Below are 24,022 nucleotides of genomic sequence, written 5' to 3' on the forward strand. Positions count from 1 at the left end.
CTCCATGCTCTCCTCCTGAGTAAAGGCAGCACTCTGCAAAGGACCAGAGCACTATTCATGATATACTTATATACATATACATATACATATAAAATTATGGTATAAAGCCTCATCTCCAGTTCAAGACTGAGGCCTGCCTTGGGAGCTACAGATGCCAAAAACTTGGGGACAGAGTGACCGCAAGTATTCACTGTGAGCTCCAGCTGAGTGCACACGTCAAGAGGTTGTGGGACAATTAATCTGGAGGCAGAACAATGGGACTGGGGCTGCAACTGGCACAGGGAGTGGGGTCAGTGCAGTGAAGAGGAAATAGGTTGTTGCTTGGTAAAATAAAAAGCAAATTTAGCTGCATGCTGCTTGCCCATCCACAGGGGAGTAGGAGAGCAGAGAGGCTGGAGTCCAAAAGGCTTGGATTGGCTGGGGAACATCCTGAGTGGTACAACCCTGTGCCTGCAGCGCTATAAACACAGGAATGAGGAGAAGGAAGGAAACTTTGGAGCTTCTTGTCTGCTTCCTGGGAGAAACAGCAACAGCAGCAGGTGGCCTGGGGACCTTGGAAGGAGAGAAGCTGCACCCTGCCTTCCCTCCTGACTGTCCCTCCAGAGGAACCACCTCTTCGAGGGTCTCCCATGAAAATGTGGACTCCTTTCCTCCTGAGCTGCCTGCTCTACACCCTGGGGATAGCGGCACAACCGTAAGTGCCATTTAAAAGTCTGGTCACTGGTAGCTGTGATGCTGAGGAGGGGGCCAGGATAACAGGGGGAGAGTGTGGGACCCCGTGAGTCATCTCCTGCAGTGGATAGGCATGGGGTGGTGTGTAGCATGCCACAAGCCTTTCAAGGTCCTCCTGAAAGTGAGAACCTCTCTCATGGGTATCACCATGTATGAGAACTAGGTGAGGACTGGTGATGGGAACAAGAAGAGTGAGGACTGCGGTCTGAGGCAGGCTGAAGGGAAGGTATAGGGTAAAGTGAATGGCAAAGGGAAAGGGCTGCAGGGCTGGGGATGATCAAGCCGGCAGCAGTCTGCTGCCAAGGTAGTTGAGGAGCTATCTCAAAGCAAGAAGGGCAAATCCTTTTCTGTTTTCCATGCATACTGGGAACACCTAAATATCATTTGGCTGCACAGTTGGGCTGGTCGATGCTACCTGCCCTGGGGCCCTGGGGTGATGGTGGTGGAGGGGCATCCCAAAACACAGGTGGGTCACCTGCCATGGCAGACACCACTGTGGTGACAGCCCAAGATCCTTGAGGGGTACCCACCCCAAACACTAAGGTTTCTCCGGGAGTGCTGGGGAACACCCCATGTCCTGTTTCACAGTGCTAGAGGTGACACTGATGGAGCTACAGCCCATTTTGGGTTTTTTGGGCCCTCAAATTAACTGTGAGAGGTTCACACTCTCATAGTTAATCTGTCCCTCTCACTCCACAGAGCAGCACCACTTCCCCCAGGGAGGTGATAAACCCTCCTGCTTCCTCAGACCAAGGAGTATTAGTGCCAAGAGCGGGTGAGATTACTCCCAGGATGTGATGCTTTATTTCCTCACTGCAGGAGATACCTGATCATTGTTCCAGCTGCACTGCCCTACCCCTCTTCCCAGAGGGTGTGCCTGGACCTCCGTGGAGTGGAGAAGCCTATTCGTGTGGCCTTAACTCTTGTGCACCAGTCTGGCAACCTCAGCCTCTACCGCAAGGTTGTCCGGAACAACTGGATCTTTGAGTGCTCCAGATTTCAGGTCAGGATCATTCTTGGCAGTAACCTCTAGCTGGCAGCTTCCAGTGTGCTCTTTTGGCTCTCCTCTGAGAAGGATACACTGTCACAGGGTGTTATTTGTGAATTGGGATGCAGGGAGAGCCAGAGCTTTTATCTCAGATAGCCTCCCATCATGTTTACTTCACTCCAAGCTTCTCTTTAGGGCTTGGAAATGTGCTGGAAGACTGGGAAATACATGAGAGAGTGTACACACAAGCTCAGTACCAGACTTTATGATCTGTCAAACTCAAACTCCTTATTTTCTATTATTTCTTCTTCACTATTCTTAATGAATAGGAGCGAATTTCAGCCTCTGTGACCCACACACTCTAGGAAATGGATTTCTTATCAACATAGACCTTCTCTTCCTGTGGGCTGATTCTTCTCCGTCTCACTCCATGCAGATTCTTGTAGCAGCCCTGTGAAGGGGCAGACACAATTTCTGTGCCAGAACATGTTCTCTTTCCCACATTTCCAAGGTCTGTCCCATATGCTTCCATAGGCACAGCACTCAGCCACTGAGGGCACATCCTGTGCTGGCCTTCAGAGCATGACTGGGGAAGAGGCTGGCCTCACTGTGCAGCAGGAGCAGGGAGAAGAACACTGCTCTGATGCCATCTTGTGCTCTCCTACTGCCTGCTAAACTAGTGGCTCCTCCTTCATGTCCTTAGGTCCCCCAGCCTGCAGGCAACCAGGAGGTGGGCACTGTCCATCTGCGCATCTCCAATGGCCACTACTTCAATGTAAATGAAGAGAAGCAAGTCCTGATCCATAGGGCTGGCACAGGCACCTTCATCCAGATGGATAAAGCTGTCTATAACCCAGGACAGACAGGTGAGCACTGCATGGAGCACCCTGACAGTTTCCTTGCCTTGACCTGCCTGGACTTTGTTCCCAGTTTCCCATGAGCAGAGTGCATTGTGCCATGTGGCCTCCATGGGTACACAGGGGGAAGGCATCTACTGCCGTTTGGACAGATGTGCCTGTGCACCATGATTTAGGGGTGGGAAGGGACTGGAAAGGTTGGTTTCACATGCTCTAGGAGCAGAGTTGGCTTAAGAGGGAGCAAACCTGAGCATGGTCTTCTCACCAGGACTGGTGTGCTCACACTGCAGATGAAGGGAACCCAGATGTAGCCTGTGGGAAAGATGTGAGGCTGTTTGCTGTGCTGCTGCTGCACATCTGGGCAAAGAGGCGGTGTTCAGGGCTGAGAAAAGAGTAAGGGGGGCTGCAGGGCAGGTATGGGGCTGCTGGTAGAGCTGTGTGAGATGTGATTCTGGGGAAAGGCAATTGCAGGACAAGTACATTCCTGGATGCACTCAGTTCTGTAATGTGCTCCGTTTTCTCCCTTCAGTGAAATTCCGGATCGTGACACTGACCCAAGACTTTTCTCCTGTTAACAAGAAGGTAAAGCCTGTCTAAGTGGAGGTGAGAAGTCTCTGGGCTCCCTATGCCAGTTCTGCCTCCTCTGCCAGCCCCATACCGTGGAGACTGAGACAATCCCAATCCCTGCAGCAGTCAGGGCAGCCAACACCACCCCTCTGCTAAAGCGGGGACAGCAGCACCCGTTTGCCATTGGCTTTGCTGTCACTCTCATGGGACAGCTGCTGGCTGGTGGGAGGGCTGGTGCTGCTGGTGGAGAGTGTGCCAGCACACCCTGCTAGCTGAGTTAGTACAGGGCAGCCCTGGAGCTGCATGAACCTGACCCTCCTTCCTCCCTCTAGGGCTCCTGGGGACATCTGTGTGCTGCTGGCCATGGGCGCAGTTACGAGACAGGTTGTGCACAGACTTGGCCACACATAAAGCTCCCCTCCCGCAGCACTGGGAAGCTCAGCGCTGTGTGGAGTGTGCTGCACCTAAGGGTGGCAGGAGGGCCAGAAGCAAGCTGTGATGCATCTGCACAATCTGAAAAAAACGGATACAGGGAAGGATATAGACGAAGTGATCATAAGAAACGAAAAGAGAGAAAACAGTATGACCAAATCATACTGGCTTCTGCTGTCAGCAGCTCATGCTCCCTGCGTCAAGGGAGTGACAAGTTGCCAGAGGCTTGCATATGTGTTAGCCAGGAAACCACAGGACTAGCATCTTCCTACAGGAAGCAATTATACCTGCAGCCAGAAGCTGCAGTTATTTCACACCCCTCTGTCCTTAAGCAGTTTAAGGAATTCATGCCATGACAAATAAATACTGAAGGATACACGTGAGCAGAAAGTTGGATCATATTCTTCAAGGCTGAAACAAAAGGAGAGGTCCTCCCAGCTTCTTTATTGCTGACTTCATTTCATCTTTTTTCGGGCTATTGATGAGAGCCTAGGATCACATTCTCCTTTCTAATATAAGAGATAAGATATAAGGCTTATCTCTTATATTAGTTAGAAAATAGAGCAAGCAATGCATTTGTTTCCATGCCCAAAATTGGTTCATGATGACATTTGAGCATAAATGTTCAATGTCTATGTATGAGTATAAGTAAATTAGCATTAGAAAAATGCTGTGATGAAAATTCGAAAGAGTTCATGTTTAACCAAAGCTATTATGAGGCTTATGTGCACTGCAGCATTAAAGCTATAATACATTGTAAATTAGATGGGTTGAAAAGAACATGGGTCCCGGATTTTTTTCCCAGCATCAGCATTAGATTCACATTATCAAAATAGTTAACCTGCACTTTTGTTCTGTTTCAATGAAAAAAGAGCTGCCTGTGATAACTTGCACCGAAGCTTCAGATGGTGAATGTTGTGAATAACATGTGACCTTCTGTTTACAGACAAATTACTCTCCCAAACCCCTGCTCCTGCCTCCTTATGCCATGTGCTCCCAAATCATGTCCTTCACCACTGCTGCTTCCTGATAGCTGCAGTGATATAAGAAAAATTAGGGAATTAATAGGCCTCAAGGAGCTGAAGTATATCCTTCTTTGTCCCTCCCTGTTACTGTCAGCTGCAGTCATCAGCAATTCACATCTCCAAGTCTTACCTACTAGGCCAGGGATTTACAGGAAAATGTGGGGTGTAATCTTCCTATAGGTGACACAGGTTTTGCTAATTTTTGTGATTAATGTTACAAAATGGGTGCCTTTTAATATTTATGAACTTGGGATGATAGTATTTGTGAGTCTCTCTATTTTTCTTCTTTTTTAAATAACAACTTTGGCTTTCACGGCTGTAGGGTTCCTACCAAAGTGCATCTTAAACATTCAGGGATCAAAAAGCTAATCCAAAGAATAGCAACATAAATATTGAATATTTTCCTTACTACTTCAAAGTCTTTCTCCTGGTTTCAGTAGGATCAAGCTCCATCTATTGTAATGTTTGGGGCTGGTGGTGTTGTCATAGCATATGGGCTGGGTGGGTAAGATAAGTTGATATGAAGGTTGTTTTGTCATGCCAGTGTCTGACATTGCTGTCTGTTTGCTTTGCAGTACTCTGTGGTGGAAGTCCAGGTGGGTGCTTCAGACTCCTCAGGTATCATGAGGAGAGGTACTTCAGTATGGGTAATACCTAGGCCACTGTCTTACTGAGTCAAGTTCCTTTTCTTAGGGTCTGTATATACACATGCACATGCATACTCTGTCACACTCTTCTTGTTAACAAGCATTGACAATACAAATGGATCAACTTCCATCCATTTCTAAATTCAGGAATGCCCAGGCTTCAGCTAACTCTTACACTTGATCTCTATGTACGACTAGAGAGTCTAAATATCCTTTAAATCTAAATATCCTCTAAAGGACCTTTCATAACTTCTTTATCAATGGCAGTACAGCATAGAGTAATCCTGGGTGGGTTGGGTTCACCTCTTCTCTTTGTGCTTCAGCACTCCGGTCACTTCAGCACCATCTGGGAAAAAAACATCAGGAATCAGTGAAAGCCTCTGAACCCTGATGACTGCCTCTTCTTTCCTTCCCTTGGACTGCAGGACCCACACCAAAATCGGATTGGCCAGTGGCTGGATGTGAGACCAAAACAGGGCATCGCAGATTTCTCTTTCCAGTTAGCTGATGAACTCTCTCTGGGGACCTACACCATCAGTGTGGTGAACCCGAAAGTGTCCAGTACCTTTAAGGTGGAGCAACGTGGTAAGATGGAGTGTGGAGAACAAAAAATAGGGTGGGAAAATTCACATGTTTCTGTCTGTATAACAACATATAACCAAACATTGTAAACTGTTATTTACCAACTGAAAGCTAAGATTAAACTCAGTCTATAGAGTGGTCAACACCAGAAATGTACACAGGGGAGAATGTGCTGGAAGTTCCTGGAGAAGGTATCTGCTAACAACTAGGCTGGCACACATATTATTTAGTGAGAATATACTAAAAACCTCTGCAAGACTGTTTGTATACTGGGTGTGTGTGTGTGGTAAGGGGATTCTTTCTTTGATTTCCCTGTTGTTTGTTAGTCCTTCTTTTACCTCATGAACATGTTCTTTCATGGGAACCCAGCCTTACAGAAACACAATCTTCCCTTTTGTCATCCCATGTCTATGTAGCCTGTAGCCTTTGATGGAGGAACTCTGGTTTTTGTTCCAGTGTTGCAAAAGTTTGATGTTTTCTTCGAGGGACCAGCTCAGATTTATGCTACAGATAGAACTTTCCCACTGCGTGTGTGTGGCAGGTAAGGTGGATGCTCACGGGAAAAGAAAGAGCTCAACAAAACTGTGTCTCTCTTTCTGTGTGTGTCTCCTTTCTCTTAAATTCATCAAGAAGGGCCAAGCAGTCACTCCTTTTGAGGAATCCCAAATACTGTAAGAGTCAACCTGATGGGTTGTTCCTTAGGGAAGTGGTACATGAGCTACACTTGGGAAAGACCATCCAGCTATAGGGAGACTTGTTCTAGGCAAGCTCTGGAAGCTGTCTGTCCAGCCTTGAGAGACCTTATGTGGGGGAAAACATGTATCTGATATGGGACTGGTCTGAAGGTTATGCTGTTCCCTCTCACTTACACACTGCTGAACTACCTTCTTAGAAGCAGCAGGTGGGTTTCTCTAGTTATATAGCCATTAGCAGAAAGTGAGCAGATGAGGGTGTGAAGAAAGGCATGATCTCAGATGGCATAAGCATGAAGGAGGAAAGAGAGTGATCTGGAAAGCACTTTGGAGACAGGTAAAGGAGGTTATCTCAACTGGGGCTGGTAGTAGTCCAGGGATTTTTGGTATCCTTAGCTGCTGATGTGACATAATTTCTCATTAATAGGGACATTTAAAATCAGACCATATGAAACTCTAGTAGAAAACAGTACAGCACTCTTCATCGTCATGATGGGTCATAGATGCCTTTCTGTTACTGATACTGTCAGGAGTATTGCTCCAAAGGGAAAGCCAAAGAGGAGTCAATGCAAGGAAAAGCAGCAAGGCAGGAAGGGGAGATGTGTGCACTGACAAGGATACACTTCTGCTGTACCCTGCAAACAACAGCAGATTAGGTCTGATGGCAGAAACAAGAGTCCAGACCATGAGATAAGCCCATGATGAGGCAAGTCTGAGGTCACTCTGGGCTTCATTACTGCCATACCATGGATTTGCTGTTGCTGTCTGCAGGTACATGGGTTTCTGCTGCTTTCACACCTTAGCTATCATCTTCACTGTGCTCTGCACTGTGTGGGCACATCAGCTGAGGTCAGCTCTCTGTGTGCACCTGCAGCTCCAGGAAGCAAGCAACCAGGAGTGGGAGATCTTTGGAGAGGATGGGTCCTTTCCTGTCTGTGCTTTGTTTCTGCCTCTGCTGGACGCAGCATTGTACTATTGCACTCCCTGACCAGACAGTGTACTATATTTTCATTTATGCCTGCCTGTATGCCACCTGCATTAGGACCTTCATCAGGAAGGCCACCTGTGTGGAGCAAAAAACACAGCTCATCTGCTTAGCATCTCCTCTGGTGTTCTCTTTGCAGGTACAGCTATGGGAAAGCAGTGCAAGGGACCGTGAGGGTCAGTTTGTGCCGGAAGGCAAGGAGGCGTCTTCAAAATCCCAGTAAGGACATCTGTAGGGAATACAGTGGTCCGGTGAGTAGAATCCTGGAAGATACGTGAGTAGTGAAGGAGCTCCACACAGGACTGTCAGTTGGTAAACAGAATGAGCTGCTACGTAGGGAACATTTGCCAGCCTCTGTAATGTAGAAGTACACTAGTAAATGTTTTCATTCAGTGAATGCAATTGTTGCTGCCCAGACCAACAGAGAAGCCTTTACTCCCCAGAAATTCTTCTCTGTAACTTCGTTAACGATAAGGCTTGGAAAAGAGGAATCTCACAGAGGGATACAGTTTTCTTTTCTGGAAAGGAGCATAACTTGCCAGAAATAGATAGAGCTTTTTTAGTTGCAAAATCACTGCATTAAGGGGAACCTATCCTGGAGCTGCACAAGGACACTAATGTGTGGTGGAGACATGGTTAACTCCATAGCCAAGTCACACAGTAGCTTTTATACTTTGTTCTCTCTTTTTACATATTTACACATTGTGTATTTTAATACCTCATAGCAGCCTTCCAGTATCTGAAGGGGGCCTACAGGGATGCTGGGGAGGGACTATTCATTAGGGACTGTAGTGATAGGACAAGGGGTAACGGGTTGAAACTTAAACAGCAGAGGTTTAGATTGGATATAAAGAAGAAATTTTTTTCTGTTAGAGTGGTGAGGTACTGGAATGGGTTGTCCAGGGAGGTTGTGAATGCTCCATCCCTGGCAGTGTTCAAGGCCAGGTTGGATGAAGCCTTGGGTGATATGGTTTAGTGTGAGGTGTCCCTGCCCATGGCAGGGGGGTTGGAACTGGATTATGTTAAGGTGCTTTCCACCTCTCACTATCCTGTGATTCTATGATTCTATTATGTCTTTCCCTTCCTAACAAAGTAGTTCATAGCTGGGCTTATCCCTTGTACATATATAGTTGAAAACTTTTCATGCTTTGTCATTTTTTCATGCTTTGTCATTATGACTCATTACTGTAGTTGTAATCTCCCAGCTTTGGAAATGATTTTCACTTGATTCTGCAGTTCTTCTAGCCATATTTATTAAAATTCTCATAACTTTGCTCTGTGAGACAGTTAGTCCAGTCTTCAGTTTTCTACTAGGGCTGGAAAGCTGCCAGCATTGTAACTGTGATAAAACTGTGGTGTGTGTTTTGTTTTATATTACTCCAATATGAATTGCATGTATTCATGCATATAAAATAGAAAATATAGAATTTAAAATGTGAACCGTATCTATCCATATACGTGTCTGCATTATTATTGCAGTCCACAGTTATGATGGAATTACCTTCTACCTATGACTCCTTCCCTTACCCCCAGTCTCAATATCTACCACTTCCTATTGCAGACTGTGAGCAAGGGGTGCTTCATGCCTTCTGTAAGCATGTCAGTCTTCAACCTGGCTCCTGGTGAGGAAGACAGCAAACTCTATGCGGAAGCCTCTCTCATGGAGACAGGCACAGGTACCCAGGAGCTCGGCAGAGGAGGTGCAGAGGTGCGAGGGACCATTCTAGGGGTGTGATGGTCAGGGTGGGTGCACCTCTGCCTCTCCTCCACTGGTGCTGGGACCATCACAGGACACGAGAGCAGTCCTGCCTGAGGAGCTCGCTGTGCCTAGAGAGCTGCTCTGTCAGCAGCAGGTGGGTGAGGTGTGGTTGGAAGCATAGTCCATGAGGCCAGAAAGGGGCTTGGGGACCACTAAAGGAGCTACCACAGGAACATCCCTCAAATCTTGAAGGGTGATGCTGTTGTGGAAGGAAGATTGAGACACTCTGCTTGGAGGGGCTGGAAATAACAAGTGAGATTGAACTAGGGTACAGTAGTCACCGCCAGTACTGATCCTACTTCCGTTGCACTCTGTGTTCCAACAGGGGTGCAGATCAACACCTCCAGCCAAATCCTCATCTCCAGGGCAGCTGCAAGGGCAGTGTTTGAGACACCAAATGCATATTACATCCCTGGAGTACCCTATAAAGGGAAGGTGATTTTTTTTTCCAATCTTCTCCCCTACCATCATTTGCCAAGGAATTTAGTGTCTAGGAAATTTTGCTGACCCAAAACATTTCCTGTTCCCCAGACAGTGTTTTACCTTGCAATGTGTTACATTATTTGACAGTGCAGCTCCAGTGTCTGCATTTCAGATTCCCTGATGTGTTTACCTCTCTAGCTTCTGCTGAGAGGGATAAGTGATGTCTCATCAGGGATGCTGGGATACAAGAATGCCTCAGCATGAGCAGCTCATGCTCTAGCCACAGACACCTTTTGGAGTGGGCAGGTTTTAATCACTCTCATCTTAACTTTAGAAATAAGGGAGTTTTATAGGTCTCCTGTGCTCTCTGTAGTCTTCTTGGGGTCAGACTGAAGTTAAGGCCACCTACTCAGGAGGCTCTATGTTTGCCAGAGGGAGGAAGGTTTTGGGTATGACACTGGAAGAAATATCTGACTTTGGGTTTTCTGCATCACTGTGTCGTCACCAGATAAAGCTTCAGGATCAATATGGAAACAGTATGAAAAACAGAAAAGTTTATCTTGTGATAAAGTTCATGAGGCGTTGGTTTATCAAAACGTACATCACAGATGGAAGCGGAACAGCATCATTCAATCTAGACACAACTGCTTGGAACAGCTCATCAGTCTCTTTGGAGGTAAATCCCACCTCCGCGTATGGGAAAGTGAGAATTCTTGAGCTCTGCCAGTGCTCCCCACTCCTGCTCTGCAGCCCCCTGCCAGCTCAGGCCTGGGCAGAGTTAGCAGGAAGGCACCAAGCAGCAGCCTTTCCCAAACCAAGCTGATGACATCAAAGCACTGAAGCTGTCATTGAACTCTTGATTTCTGTGTTCTCTGGTCCCCCTTCAGGGAAGGTTCACACTAGAGGATCTCTCACACACGCCTCGAAAAACAGACGTCAGTTACACAAATGCTTTCCATCACCTGCAGCCCTTCCATGTCACAACCAAGAGCTTCCTGGACATACACCCAGTCACAGAAACACTGCCCTGTGGGCTGAAGCAGAATGTCCAGGTGACCTTCATGCTTAGCCGGGATGACCTGGGAGAAAACACCAGCCGCATAGGTTTTGTATATTATGTGAGTAATGAACCTGGGGGGAAAGGCTGCGCCAACGCAGCCAGACCCCAAAGAAATGAGGGTGTAACCTAGGTCATCAATGGAGGAATGACAGGAAAAACTTGCTCTTGGAGAACTGGGTGAACATTACACCTTGTATAGCTCAGCCTGGAGGTCCTGGTATCAGGGCCCCAGTCACCTCCATGGGTGGGAGGAGGCTTCTGCTTTTGCAGCCCATCACACACTTTAGCCTCCACCAAGCTGCAGATTCTGCTGTCAAACTCTTCTCCCTTTAAAACTGGATGGAGCATCACTTTTTTACTCTGTGTATCAAACAGACGCTCAGTGGAAATGGCTTTTGGTCCAGTCTGGGGACCTGCCTACTAGAAGTGTAACACCTCAACTGTCTCTTACTTATCTCCAGTGAGCCCACTACCCATCCATTGTCCTAACTGGACAGACCAGACCAGAATATCACATGTTAAAGCTTCTTCTCCTGCACTGTGATATCTGTAAATCTGCTGGTCCCGAGGTGGGGGTTGAGTTGGATCCACAGTTTATTTCTGAGGTTGCTTAGGAGAGCAAAATGCACATGGTGAATGTGACTATGCTCCAGCAGCAAACAGAAATGTGTTCATTGCAAGTCCCTCCTCCCACAGGTCACTGGGAAGGCTGGAATTGTTGTCAGGGGACAGAGGACTGTCCAGGTTGGGAAGCTGAACAGTAAGTTTGCGACAGCTGGACAATTCTAGGTTGTACAGTGAGAGTTGCCAGGGTGTCTCCCAGATTCCCTGAATCTGTAGGTCATGAACGGGGTGTGGGAGTTGAGGGGTGGGGTGTGCTATGGAAGCAATTGTGTCAGCTGGAAGAGGCTGAAAAGGCAGAATGAGGGGAAAAATCATGGGAAGAGGGACTGGGAGGAACTGTGGGAAGATGTGGCACATGGGATCAGAAATGAAGGGAGAGGGCAGACAGAGCAGCAGGAGGAATTGGTTTGACACTGTGGGATTAAGAAGCAGGAAAAAGGAGGAGGACAGGAGATCTTGGTGGGGCTGTGATGCAAGCACTTTGCTTTTCCTTCCTTAGTGTTGAAGGGCTCCTTCTCCATCCCTTTGACCTTCACTGCTGACTTGACCCCATCACCTTCCTTAGTGGTGTATGCTATCTTCCCCAAGGGAGGGGTAACAGCTGACAGCATCCGTTTTGATGTTGCCTTGTGCTTTGAAAACAAGGTAAGACTCATTCCTGTGGCTGGGGGAAAGCAGACAAGCAGGAGTCAGCAGGCCTGAGGGAACAAGACCGTCAGATCCTTCAAAGAGAGAACTGGGAGAAGAGAGAAAGGCGATGGATGCAGTACAGTGACCAGGGACCAGGAAAGATTCAGCAGTGACTTCTGTTCCCAGCAGTGGCTGAGCAGGGCAGACTCCTGGCAGCCTCCCTTTTTCTGCCTGTGCCATCTCTCTGTCAGTCTCCTCACTCCCCTTTCTCTCTTGTTCACATTTCCTTTCTTGGTTTTCTGCTCAAGGTCGAGGTGGGTTTCACAGCTAAAGAAGCCCACCCAGGGTCACCAGTGCAGCTCCGGCTGCAGGCAGCCCCTGGTTCCCTGTGTGCAGTACAGGCAGTGGATGAAAACATGTTCATTGTGAGACCAGAGAGTGAGCTGACAAGCCAAATGGTGAGTGTCTGTGCAACTAGACAAAAACCAGGAGTGATGGACAATCTGGGGGAGGCAGGCAGGGGCTGTGGCAGGGGAAGCCAGAGGCTAATGGATGAAGAGGACTTTGTATGGAGGAGAAAGTGGGGTTTGCCTGGGACATGGCCAGGAACAGATATGTGTTCTACGGGAAGGTATAGTGCAGCATCTGGAGGTATCTGCTCCTTGCCTAATTCCTGCCTGACTGTGATATTCCCTAGGTCCATGGTTTGTTCCCTACTGCCTACCGACATGGATACCCTGCCCAAGTAGAAGAGCATTCAGATCGCTGTGTTCAGCTCCAGTCCACGTCATCTCTGCTAGGGGGGAAGACACAGCATTCCTTTCAGCCTGACATCTTTAACCTCTTCCGGGTAATCATCTTGTGATTTTTTCCCAGAGCTGTTGAAATTATGGACATTTATCTTTCTCCCCCATCAGTCTGAGTAGACCTTGCCTTCTTCAGACAGCCCCTGCTGTCTGTACTGACAGCTATTCTGTCTCAAGAGATGTACAATCCCATTACAAGTATTCCCCTCCACAGATGTAGAAAGCAAGATCTTGGACCAGAAAACCCCAGCTTTCTGGCTTGGGAGTAAGGTCCTGGGCTGTGTACTGTTTGTTTTAAGTATTAGAGAAAAGAGAAACAGGGATTGACCCAAGCATTAGATCACAGATAGCTGACATGGCTTAGTTGTTAGCCTGCTCTCTGGCACTATTTGTTTGGGATGTTCCCAGGCAGGTCTTTTGGTGCCTTTAAGGCATATCATCTCCTCTAGAAAGGACTAGCCTTAAGCAGCATGGACGCAACACAGGCAGTGCCATTTGGCCTTGGGCCTGGGGATCAGACCCTGTCCTCTTTTATTTAGTGATAGAGATGCACCCTAGGAGGTTCTTGCACATCATAGAGACATCTCTGGTGTTTGTGGACAGGCCCATGCCACAGCCTTGGGAGCTGAATGGGGATTTCATCCAGCTATTCCCTCCAGCATGCATTAAGGGATGGGTCAGGACATTGGCACCTCTTTTCTGTGCCGTTGCCACTGGAAATAGGTTGAGATGAACAAGGTATCTGAGTGTTCCCCAGAACAGAGTTGGTGGTTTAGTGACCTCCTCCTCACAGATGCGTTACTGCCTCCCTTATCCTCCTTTTCCTAACAGAACATGGGGCTGAAGATCTTTTCAAACCTTGTAGTGAAGAAGCCATCTCAGTGCTTTCACCGGGTGGATAGGAAGCCAGCTATGGGTGAGCTGTACTTTCAGCCTACCTGGGACATGTGATCACCCAGATGGAAGAGCACTCTGGGGTTTGCTGATGAAGTTTGGCTCTCTGAAGCATAGCAGAAGTGATGCCACAGCTCCTGTTGGAGCAGCATTCTTGTTGCCCAGTCCACCAGCCTCAGCAGGAATGACCCAGTCCGTATAGAAAGGGTTCTGAAGAACATCAATACCTGACACTGAAAGATGGCACTCCTTTCCTGGCACAGACAACCCCAAATATGGGCCAGTATCTATTTCCAAGTGACTACCCCACAGGCTGTGTGTCCTTCCCCCCATGCATCTGCAGGGGCAGTCACTTCCTTCCTCTGTGTCTGAGTTTGCACTAGATAATCACACTAAGATGGCTTACACACCTGCTGATATTGAAATCATTGCCTGCAGAGGATTGTGAGTATTCTGCAGACCAGCAAACGGTATTGTTATTCACAGAATTACTGAAGTGTTGGTTAAAATGGCTCCCTGATGGTCCCTTGTCTCTTTAGCACCAGTTGTGGGTCAGGTCAGCAAGAGGCTTTGTCTAACCAAGTCTTCGAAAACTTGCAACCAGCTCACTGCAAGATGGTTCTCCTGTTTTCATTTTCTTTTCCCTCCCTATTTTCCCTCTTTCACCACATAATCCCACTCCCTTGTGTTTTCCTCTGCCAGACTCTTTCCATGTCTCCTTTACTACTTGCTTTGCCTCTTGGCATTGTGCTAGGCTGTCTGCCATTGGCAGGGTTCACTTCTCCCACTTTGGTGGGACTCCTCATTCTTTCTTTCAGGGGGACTTCCTACAGAACACCAAAGAATCACTAAGGAACAACCCCAATTTACAGCCCATGGAAGACTTCACCACTATTTCCCTGAAACTTGGATCTGGAATCTGTTCCCTGTTGGGTAAGTGATGTACGACTTCACAAATCGTCAGCCATAGGTGTAAAGAGAGGTCTATGTGTGAGTTTTGTGGCTCTTTCCTACATTTGTAGTGTATCAAGTGCATCAAACTGAAGGACTAGTAGACTTTGAGGTACAGCACTGAAGCCTACACAAGTTTAGGGAAGAGCAATACTCTTTCAGACCAAACCAACAAGTGCCACTGGGTGCACTCTACTAACCTCTCAATTTGGTGGGTGCACCAGCTAAAGTTGTAGCCCTTGTTCACAGTACTTAGACTAAGACTGATGAATCAGCACTCAGGGGAATATGGTACTGCTGCTTTCCAGTTGTCATGCTGTTGACTGACACCATGCTGCTGAGTAAGTGCATGCAACTGGAATGCTTGGGTATTGTCTTGCTCAGAAGGGTATAAAGGCATTACCGGTGTCATTTAGGCAGCTTTTAAATGACTGTAGGGAACAAGCTGCTCAGAGCTGCCTTACTGTGAACCACTGTGAACTCAAGCTGCCTTACTGTGAACCACTGGAACATAAGTCATAGGTGATTCACCAGAAGTTGATCCAAGCATGAGGATCAGCATAACCCCCCTCACCCAGGGCCATGAGCCCTTCTCATTCCAGTGGATGGAATTTCTTCATGCAAGTGCTCTTTCCCTCTCAGCTCCAATGGCAGCAGGAGTGTCCTGGTCACAGCACCTGCTACTGCTGCAGCGTGGAAAGTCAGAACATTTTGCTTGGCTGGGAGGGGATTTGGCCTTGCCCCAACCACGAGCCTCAGAACAGTCCAGCCCTTCTTTGTGGATGTGCCACTGCCATATTCCATCATCCGAGGAGAGAGCTTTGTGCTGAAAGCTACCGTCTTCAACTACCTACAGCAGTGCATGCAGGTGTGTGCCCATGTGGGGCAGATCTCACATGCAATCCAGTTGTGGAGCACATTGTACCAAGCTGTCTCTCCTGAGTAGCCTAGTTACACACTTGCATCTGTCATTCTGTTAGATCAGTGTGGCCCTGGCTAAATCCTCAGACTTCCAGGTAGAGCTGTGCCGGACCTGCAGGGATAAGGAGTGTCTGTGTGCAGAGGAGTCCAAGACCTTCTTGTGGAATGTGACAGCAGTGCAGCTGGGTATGGCTGTGAAAATGGGATTGGTGATGGAGAACCCTAAAACTGGAGGGAGGGGGAGTGGGAGGTGCAGAGAAACTGACAGAGCCTTGCATCCGTTGGATCCCAAAGTTTGTTCTTAGTGGCTCAAGCATGTGATCCATTATGTCTGCTTTCTTTCTCTCTCCTTAGACAGGCTTACTAGAGAGGGCAGGAACTAAATAGGTGGCATGGAAAACTCCCAAGGAGGGGGCTGTAGGACCAGCTGGGGAGGAAGGGACTGCATGAATGTGTGTGTGAGAACATTGTATTGCTGGCGCTGTGCTTCAGATGCAATAAGAAGGGTACAATGAGATCCAACTGTCTTTTGGACCTTTTGTTGTTACAGTCATATTGTAGTGTAATGAAGCCACCTGTTAGTTAGGTGACCTAGTTCCCTCATGCTCAGGGTGTCTGAAAAAGCCGTTGGTACTGGCTGGCTCACCTTTACTAGCCAAACCGCTGAGGCTATGAAGACCAGCTACCCCAAGCATCTCAGACCACTCTCAGTTGACTCAAGTTCACTCTAATTGGCCACAGGTATAAGAAACAGGCTCTGTTCAATTTATTTGCTAGGGACTTTGAATATCACAGTGAGGATAGAGGTACTGGACACAACGCCACGCTGTGGGGGCAAGAAGCCCTTGCCATCTACCCTGAAGCGGAGGCATACACTGGTCAAACACTTGCTGGTCCGGGTCAGTATGAAAGCGGGCTTGCTTCTCTCTCTCTGGGGGAAGGGAGGCTGAACTCGCCTGAATGGTTTTCTCTCTTCATTTTTTGGCCAGCACACTAAGGATGAGGCTCAGTTTGCCTTGTTCCCCCCACGACTAGCCAAGCCTGTTCCCTTCTTGTCGTACTCCTTCTTGAGCTACATTCATGCGTCATGTCTGTGTTTCTCCATGTGTTTCACTGCTCAATCAGCCATTGAACATGAGCTTTTATATATGCCCACTGACCAGAGAGGCCCGTCCCTCAGGCTTGCTCTTGCTCTCTTGAGCAGTGAAGCTTTGGCAGCGCAGGCCTGCCAAAGACAAGGAGGATGGAGTCCCTGACAGCCTGGGGACTAACCACTGAATTGAGTCTTGAAATTGCTCTGAAATTTTGGGAGTTTCATGTGTATTCTTGTTTTTCCTGTCTGATGTTCATGCTCCTGCCCTGGCAGCCAGAAGGTGTGTTAGTGGAGAAGTCTTTCAGCTCCCTTCTGTGCCCGAGAGGAGGTATGTGGACAGCCTGAAGGGGTTCTGCATCCTGAAATAACCAGAACTGAGAATAGAACTAAACTGTGGGAGATCTGATGGAAGAATTCTCGAATGATTTTCCACATAGCAAATTTTGTTTCCTTTTAGACAAGAAAGAGCAAGAAAATTACTTCTACATGTGCTGTCCTACTGAATTTGCCACTGAGTATAGGTGCCAAAATCCTGCTCTGTCATCTCCTTCCCATACTGCAGCCCCTGGGCATTTCTGGGGTTGATGGTCACCAGTGAGAGCTGCTCCAGCCTTCCCACCCTGTCCCTGCAGCATTGACAGTCTCCCCAGGATGATACTCAGTTTAGCTGCTGAGTGATGAGCAGTTGTGGTTCTTGTGGAGAGCAGTGAATTGAGTTGTGAAGCTCAACAAGCCCTCAGGCTGCCCAGCAGCTCTCACGTCTCATCTAATCTGAGAAGTCTCCAGGCAGTAGAGATTTTTGTGATGACTGGGACAGACTGTAGGGAGCAGTCAGTGTGAGCAGGATGTAGGCAGTGTCCCATTTATCTGTGTCAGTATTGTCCTTTAGTTAGATGGACTTGGCTTGATTTTTTCACGCTACACCCATTTCTTTCAGGAAACATGGCTGAAGAACCTGTGTCCCTTCACCTCCCTGAAAATGTAGTAAAGGGATCGGCCAGGGCTTTGATTTCCATCTCAGGTTAGTGATTCCTGCTGTGGGCTCACTGGCTGCTGTTACAGATGAGCAAGGCTTAGCTTGGTGATAGTGTCAAAGGGCTCATCTGACATGAAACCGCTCCAAAGAGATGATGCTGTGTTTCTTCTCTGCAAGGTTTGCCAACACCAGGCTTTCAGATTTTTGGATTAGCATTTAGGATTTCATGACAAAAGTAAACTGCAGAAGAGAATAATCCTTATTTGTCTAGCTAGAACTTTGGAGCAGAGATCCTAGGTCTTTATTTTTGATGGGACTTTGGGAACTTGCCTAATACTCTGTAAATATAATCAGCAAAGCTTGTAACTACCTTGTCTCCCTGTTAAGTTTTGCTGCTACAACAAAAGCTTATGGAGAGAAAAAATAATTTTCAGCATTACTAAGTCGCAAAACAACACTTGGGAGAGGCTATGGGACCAGACATAGCTACTGTTTGTAACACTTATTGCACTGGGCTCATTTGTCCCTGTACCAGAATTGGTATGAAGCTAGGCCTGGCATAAGTAGCCATGGATATTATGCAATAGAACCCCAAAGGAATAAACTGAATACTAACATTTTCTGGCTGGCTGGAGGACGTATAGACACCTTCACACCATCTGACTAGCACCCCTGCTGTCAGTTTGACTCTTGGTCAGGTAGAAGAGGGCTGGCTAAGGACCAGAAACATGTCAACCTTTTGCTAAGTGCTTTAATATTTGTTTGTCTGTGTGACACACACTGAGCAACTGCAGCTCTGCTCATAGCCTTTTACAAATAGTACTCGTCATGGTTGGAGCCCTTCAGACTGCAAAGGGAAAGCTCTTCAGGAATTCCATAGTGTGGTCATCCTGCATCATGATGCAAGATTGGGAAATGGCAACAGTCACCATTCTCCATCCTGCACTCTCTTGTTCACTTCTCTTTCCTCCTCTCTCCAGTGTTTTCCTCATGTACTGAGATAATTATCTACTACATGGCTGAGAAACACCTCAAATCATACTTGCACTTGCTTTGTTTCTCATATCCTTGCATAGGTGACCTCATGGCGATGGCACTGCAGAACATGGACCACCTGGTGCAGTTGCCCCATGGCTGTGGGGAGCAGAACATGGTGCTGTTTGCCCCCATTGTCTATGTGCTGCAGTACCTGGAGAAGACGAAGCAGCTGACCCTTGAGATCAAGGAGAGGGCAACAGGATTCCTGCGCAATGGCAAGTACAACAGACCCACCTTGCTCCTCTGCCTTCCTCAGTGTCCTATCTACCCACAGCTCTTGCCCTTGCACTCACTTTGCCAATGCTGGCCCTTTTGTGTTGTGTTGTACTAATCACTGTCCCCATTCCCTAGGGTACCAGACACAGCTTCTTTATAGGCACAGAGATGGGTCCTACAGTGTCTTTGGACAGCAGGATGGAGAAGGGAACACTTGGTAAGCACTGCAAATATTCCTCACTCCCGATTTTAGCTGTGTGGGCCAGAGCAGCTAATGTGCCTGGGAATGCTCTTAGGATGTGTCCTTCTTCTTTTGGATGGAGACCTCAGGAACCCTCTGGCAGGGATACAGACTGGGGGGCTTGAGCCACTTGAAAAAGCAGCCAAGCAGGCTTGCAGAGTTTCTGGGAAAAATTGAACAGCAAAGATGTAGTCCCAGGGAGGAGGAGGTCCCTTTTCGACTCTATGGCCATGCTGTTGCCCCACAGACAACACCGCCTACTGCTGGTGGTGCTCTGGCAACCAAGGTACATCCTGACCAGCGGTAGATATGGGAAGAGCAGTAAGAAACTGTCTCCCCAGGGAGGGAATTGCTTGGGTGAGTCTGAAAGATCTGCGTTGGCCCTGCTTGACCCTGTGGTGTCTGAGCTGGGAGAAATAAAGAAAGGAAGGGAGGAAGAAAATGGGAAATTCAATATTGTCTCAAAGTATTTGAGGGAGGCAAAGTGCAACAGATAAAGCATAAGAGGGGTAAGAGGGTTTTCACCTGTGAAGTGGCTGGGTAAAGTACATGCATAGTACATTTATGGAGCCAGGCTGCAGGGACTGTGGACCATTTCCACTTTAAGCTTGCCTTTCTGCACAAAAATGATTTGTTTTGCACACCATTATGTCAGCTTTAACTTCAGGGACATGCACCAGGAGGCCTTTGACTTCATCTTTGCCTTTTTTGTGTTTGTGTTTCTCTTGCAAATCCTCCTCTTCCTAGGCTGACAGCTTTTGTAGTCAAGAGTTTCAGCCAAGCCAGAAAATACATCTATGTAGATGACAGGAACGTCCAGGATGCCATACGCTGGCTAGAGAAAAACCAGCTTCCCAGTGGCTGCTTTGCCACCAAAGAGAGCCTCTTTCACTCTTCCCTAAAGGTAAATGAGGGCCAAGCCAGGCAGCACAGCTGGGAACTGGCTGGATGGATGTTGTGACAGCAAAAGATAGTGTGATCCCAAAGGATCCTGAAAAGTCACTCCTGCAACTTGTGCAACCAGCCTTAAAGAGAGCAGGTTATGGGGCTGGGAATGTGATACCCTCCTGCGGAGTCACTGCTGAACAGTACTTAGGGTGAAAGGTGCATTCCCTTCACAGGGCAGCGTGGATGATGAGATTTCCCTCGGGGCATATGTCGCTGCAGCACTGCTGGAGCTGGGTCAGCCACTGAAGGTGAGCACACTCCCACTGCTCCTGCTCTCCTGTACACTCCTATGCGTAGGCACTGCTCAGCCCACAATGCTGTCAATCTCCAGGTCAGGAATAGGTAGGGAACTGCTGTGAGGGAGACAGTATTTGGCCAAACTGTCAAGTCCTTCCTCAAAAGAGACAGCACTGTAAAACTGGCATGGTGCAATAGTGTTTGGTGGCTAGGGCTCCCAGCACACATTGGTCCTGCATTGGTTGTTTCCTCAAGTGACTGTGCAATTTAATGTGTTTCTCTGGAACTACATCAGGAAGACATAGCCTGGCTCCCTGGAATGAGCACCCCTGCGCCTTTTTTGCCTCTATCAGAATCTGGCATGTGTATCTTCTCCCAATGCAGGGCAAGCTGGTGCAGGCTAACCTCCGCTGCCTGCAGCAGGCAGTTCATAACATCACCAACATCTACACAGAAGCCCTGCTGGCCTATGCCTTTGCCCTGGCTGGGGACTATGAGACAACCCAGGAGCTGCTGTACAAACTGGAGGAGCAGGCCATCAAATCAGGTGCTGACTGCTCTTTGGGATAATGCTTCTTGTTCACCTGCTGGGATCTGGAGTAACATGTGGTTTAACCAGATTGGTTTAAAATTATGTATGTATTTGTACATATTTGAGTAGCACTGTGACTGAGAATACAGTAGGTGTTTTCACAAGCTGGGAGGGTGATTTATCAGGGAGAGTTTCCTCAGTGGGAAGATTCCAAGGTCCTCTTGAGGCAGGAGGTAAGAATCTGTGAGCTAAGAGCAGATGAAGCCCAGGAGAATAAACTGAAGAAAATGATGCTGGGCTCAGTGCAGGGAATGAGCTGAAGGAGCTCTGAAAGCACTCTGTGGTTTGTTTCCTGTGAATCCAACCAATTATATTCCTCTCCAGATAGCCTGCATGCTTCTCTTCATTCTGCAGGAGGACAAATCCACTGGAGTCCGAAGCCAAGCTCTCCGGCTTCCACAGAATTCTGGCCTGGTACTCAGTCAGTGGACATAGAGTTGACAGCCTATGTGCTCCTGGCATACCTCTCTAAGCCACAGGTGCATGCAGGGGACATGACAATTGCAGCTGGCATTGTGGCATGGCTGACCAGTCAGCAGAATGCGTACGGGGGCTTTGCCTCCACCCAGGTAACAAGTAGCTCCCTGTGGGCTGATATACTTTTGCACATGAGGTTGTCAGGGAGAATCTTCTTGAGCCTTCCTGCTCCAAGTCAGCTGCACTATGCTGATGCTTCCAGAGGATTGACTGTCTCTCCCCTTCTAGGACACAGTTGTTGCCTTGCAAGCCTTAGCAAAATATGCAACAAGAATGTACAGCACATCAGGACAGGCACTTGTGAGGGTGAAGTCTCAGAGGGGCTTTGGGAAGACTTTCCAAGTCAACCACCAGAAGAGGCTGCTGGTGCAGCAGGCAGCACTGGCAGAGGTCCCGGGGCAGTTCCTGGTGCAGGTCCATGGCAGTAGCTGTGTCTTTGCTCAGGTGAGGTTGTGGGATGAGTGTGGGAAAGAGGAGAGGTGGAGGACTCTGCCTTCTCTCCCTGCATGAGATAATGCCTGGCTTTTCTTCCCCCATCCTGATCCTCGCCCTGCAGACAGTGCTGAGGTACCACGAGCCTCCTCCCCCACGGGCTGCTGTGACCTTCACTCTGCGTGTCAACACAGAGCTGACCAACTGCAGCCAGGCCAACGCGCGTGTCCTCACCATCCGCATCCTTACCAGGTGACCCCAAGGGTTTTGCTCTCCAGCAAAACCCCTGTGCTTGGGGAAAGCCTCAGAGCTGCAATGGAGGGACATGGCAGGTGGGGCAGAGCGTTAATTTTGTAGGTGGAAGGGGTGGGGAAGGAAGGTGTCGGTTACCTCCTGGAAGGGGGACTCAGAGGACACTATTCTCACAGAGCCAGACCCTCTGACAGTTTCTTCTTCTCCAGCTACATTGGGAGCAGGGTCACGTCCAACATGGTGATCCTGGAGGTCTCCCTGCTGTCTGGATTCGTCCTGGCTCCCAGATCCAGGATGCTGGTAAGGACTTTGGAGGGTCCCATTTGCTTGCTTCTGTTGGGAGCTATTCATTTCAGGCCATAAGGTAACAAAAATAGCAGAGACCCTTTATTTTTGTAACTGAACCAAAACATCTGGTTTCTGTACAGACCTCACAAATGCTGGCTACAGGAAATCAGAGGTGGTTCAGTTTCTCTCATTGACAATGTACTGCTGGGTGTGCTAAACACCAGGATTTTTTTTGCCAGAAATTCTAAGATGAGATTTACTATAGAGACTCTAATTATAGCCCAAAAGATTTTCATGCCCCCCTAATTAAGCCATAAAATTGAAAGATGAATTATGTGCACAGTCCCCAGGCAGGTCTGTCAGAGCACTCTAGCAGTCAGCGAGATGAACTAACAAGAATCTTTTCTAGGGTCTGCATGCTTTTACTGACCAACGCATCAGTCCTATGTACTATCCACACAGCCTTTTGTTCCCAGAATGGGAGATTCCTCTAACTGAGCAGTGGCAGCAGAGGTCAACCCCGAAATTGTCACAAGGGGTGTCAAGGAGGGACTACCAAATATATAACCACTAAAGCCCTTATCTGCGAGAAAGACACAGTTCCACACAGACTCCACACCATCCTTTCAATACAGCAGTTCGTCCCCCACATCAAGAAGCCGTAAGGAAAGTGCTCACAAATTCTCTTGTGTTATTGTTTCCCATCCCAGCTGGAGCGCAGAACCATTGTTAAGAAAACAGAAGTGAAAGCTGATGTGGTCTACATTTATCTGGACAAGGTAAGTGGGAACAAAACTATCTGGTTTGGCAGAGCAAGTGCAAGAGGCCAGAGGACAAAGAGCTGTGTGAGAAGCCTGAGGCTGGGCTAGGCATGGGAAAAGAGCACTGGTAGAACTGTGGATGGAGGAAGTTTGCCCAGTTTCATTGTCATTGGGTAAGCATTTGCTATTCCTTATGCACATTCATTTCTGAAATTCAGAATCTGTAATGGTTTAGAAATATTTAGTGCAGGAAAGCATTCAAGTTAGGGAAGATGAAGATGCAATGACTTCTTTCTCCCCTTCCTTGCTAATATCTTTCCATCTCCACAAGCTCAATGATGAATCTCAGACTTTCATTCTGCAACTGGAACAAGTAATTCAGATGAAGAACCTGAAACCAGCCATCATCAAAGTCTGCGATTACTACCAGCCAGGTGGGTTGCAGATTCCCTCCTACTTTGGGGTTTGGGAGCTGGGTTCTTAGTTTTCTGTCTGGGAAAAGATGTTGTGCACTCTTTTCTGTGTGCATGCATGTGTGTGTAATCAACTTCCTTATTTCCTTTTGCAGAGGAGCAAGCCTTGGCTGACTACGGTGCTGTCTGTAGTTGAGGTAGGCAGCAAGTCCCTGTGTGACACAGACAGGGCATCAGAAGGGTGGAACATGGGAAGTGTAAACAATCAAAGAAGGGAAGGGGGATGGTGATCAGTGGGGACCATGTATTCAGCTAGAAAGAAAAGCTGGTGGATGCCTGTGGCTAGGTGTGTGGAGCTAGTACTGGGGCTGTTTTGCAGCCAGAGGCAGCTGGAAGGCTCTGGTCGAATGTGGAGACAGGGATATCATCTCTTTCAAAGGCCAGATTGGACAGAGCGTTTGGTGGCATGGTCTAGTGTGAGGT

The 24,022-nt window shown here is 48.0% G+C and overlaps 1 protein-coding gene across 1 annotated transcript; it reads left to right on the plus strand.

Annotated features, from left to right (window-relative positions):
* The first annotated feature begins 629 nt into the window (after positions 1–629).
* LOC101868542 (alpha-2-macroglobulin-like protein 1) lies at positions 630–23,735 on the plus strand. The gene is made up of 35 exons (XM_005150246.2): positions 630–694; positions 1,552–1,735; positions 2,424–2,586; positions 3,107–3,159; positions 5,177–5,197; positions 5,674–5,833; positions 6,287–6,371; positions 7,647–7,758; positions 9,069–9,183; positions 9,592–9,701; positions 10,198–10,365; positions 10,577–10,807; positions 11,446–11,509; positions 11,873–12,018; positions 12,312–12,461; positions 12,701–12,853; positions 13,641–13,725; positions 14,522–14,636; positions 15,297–15,522; positions 15,635–15,761; positions 16,353–16,474; positions 16,942–16,996; positions 17,606–17,689; positions 18,721–18,897; positions 19,034–19,115; positions 19,887–20,043; positions 20,261–20,335; positions 20,709–20,871; positions 21,271–21,485; positions 21,622–21,837; positions 21,950–22,077; positions 22,287–22,377; positions 23,076–23,144; positions 23,458–23,560; positions 23,695–23,735. Exons 1-35 carry the CDS (start codon positions 630–632, stop codon positions 23,733–23,735), a joined length of 4,311 nt encoding a protein of 1,436 aa, XP_005150303.2.
* Positions 23,736–24,022: the final 287 nt, after the last annotated feature.

This window comes from Melopsittacus undulatus, chromosome 5, assembly GCF_012275295.1.
Source record: "Melopsittacus undulatus isolate bMelUnd1 chromosome 5, bMelUnd1.mat.Z, whole genome shotgun sequence".
Taxonomy (NCBI): domain Eukaryota; kingdom Metazoa; phylum Chordata; class Aves; order Psittaciformes; family Psittaculidae; genus Melopsittacus; species Melopsittacus undulatus.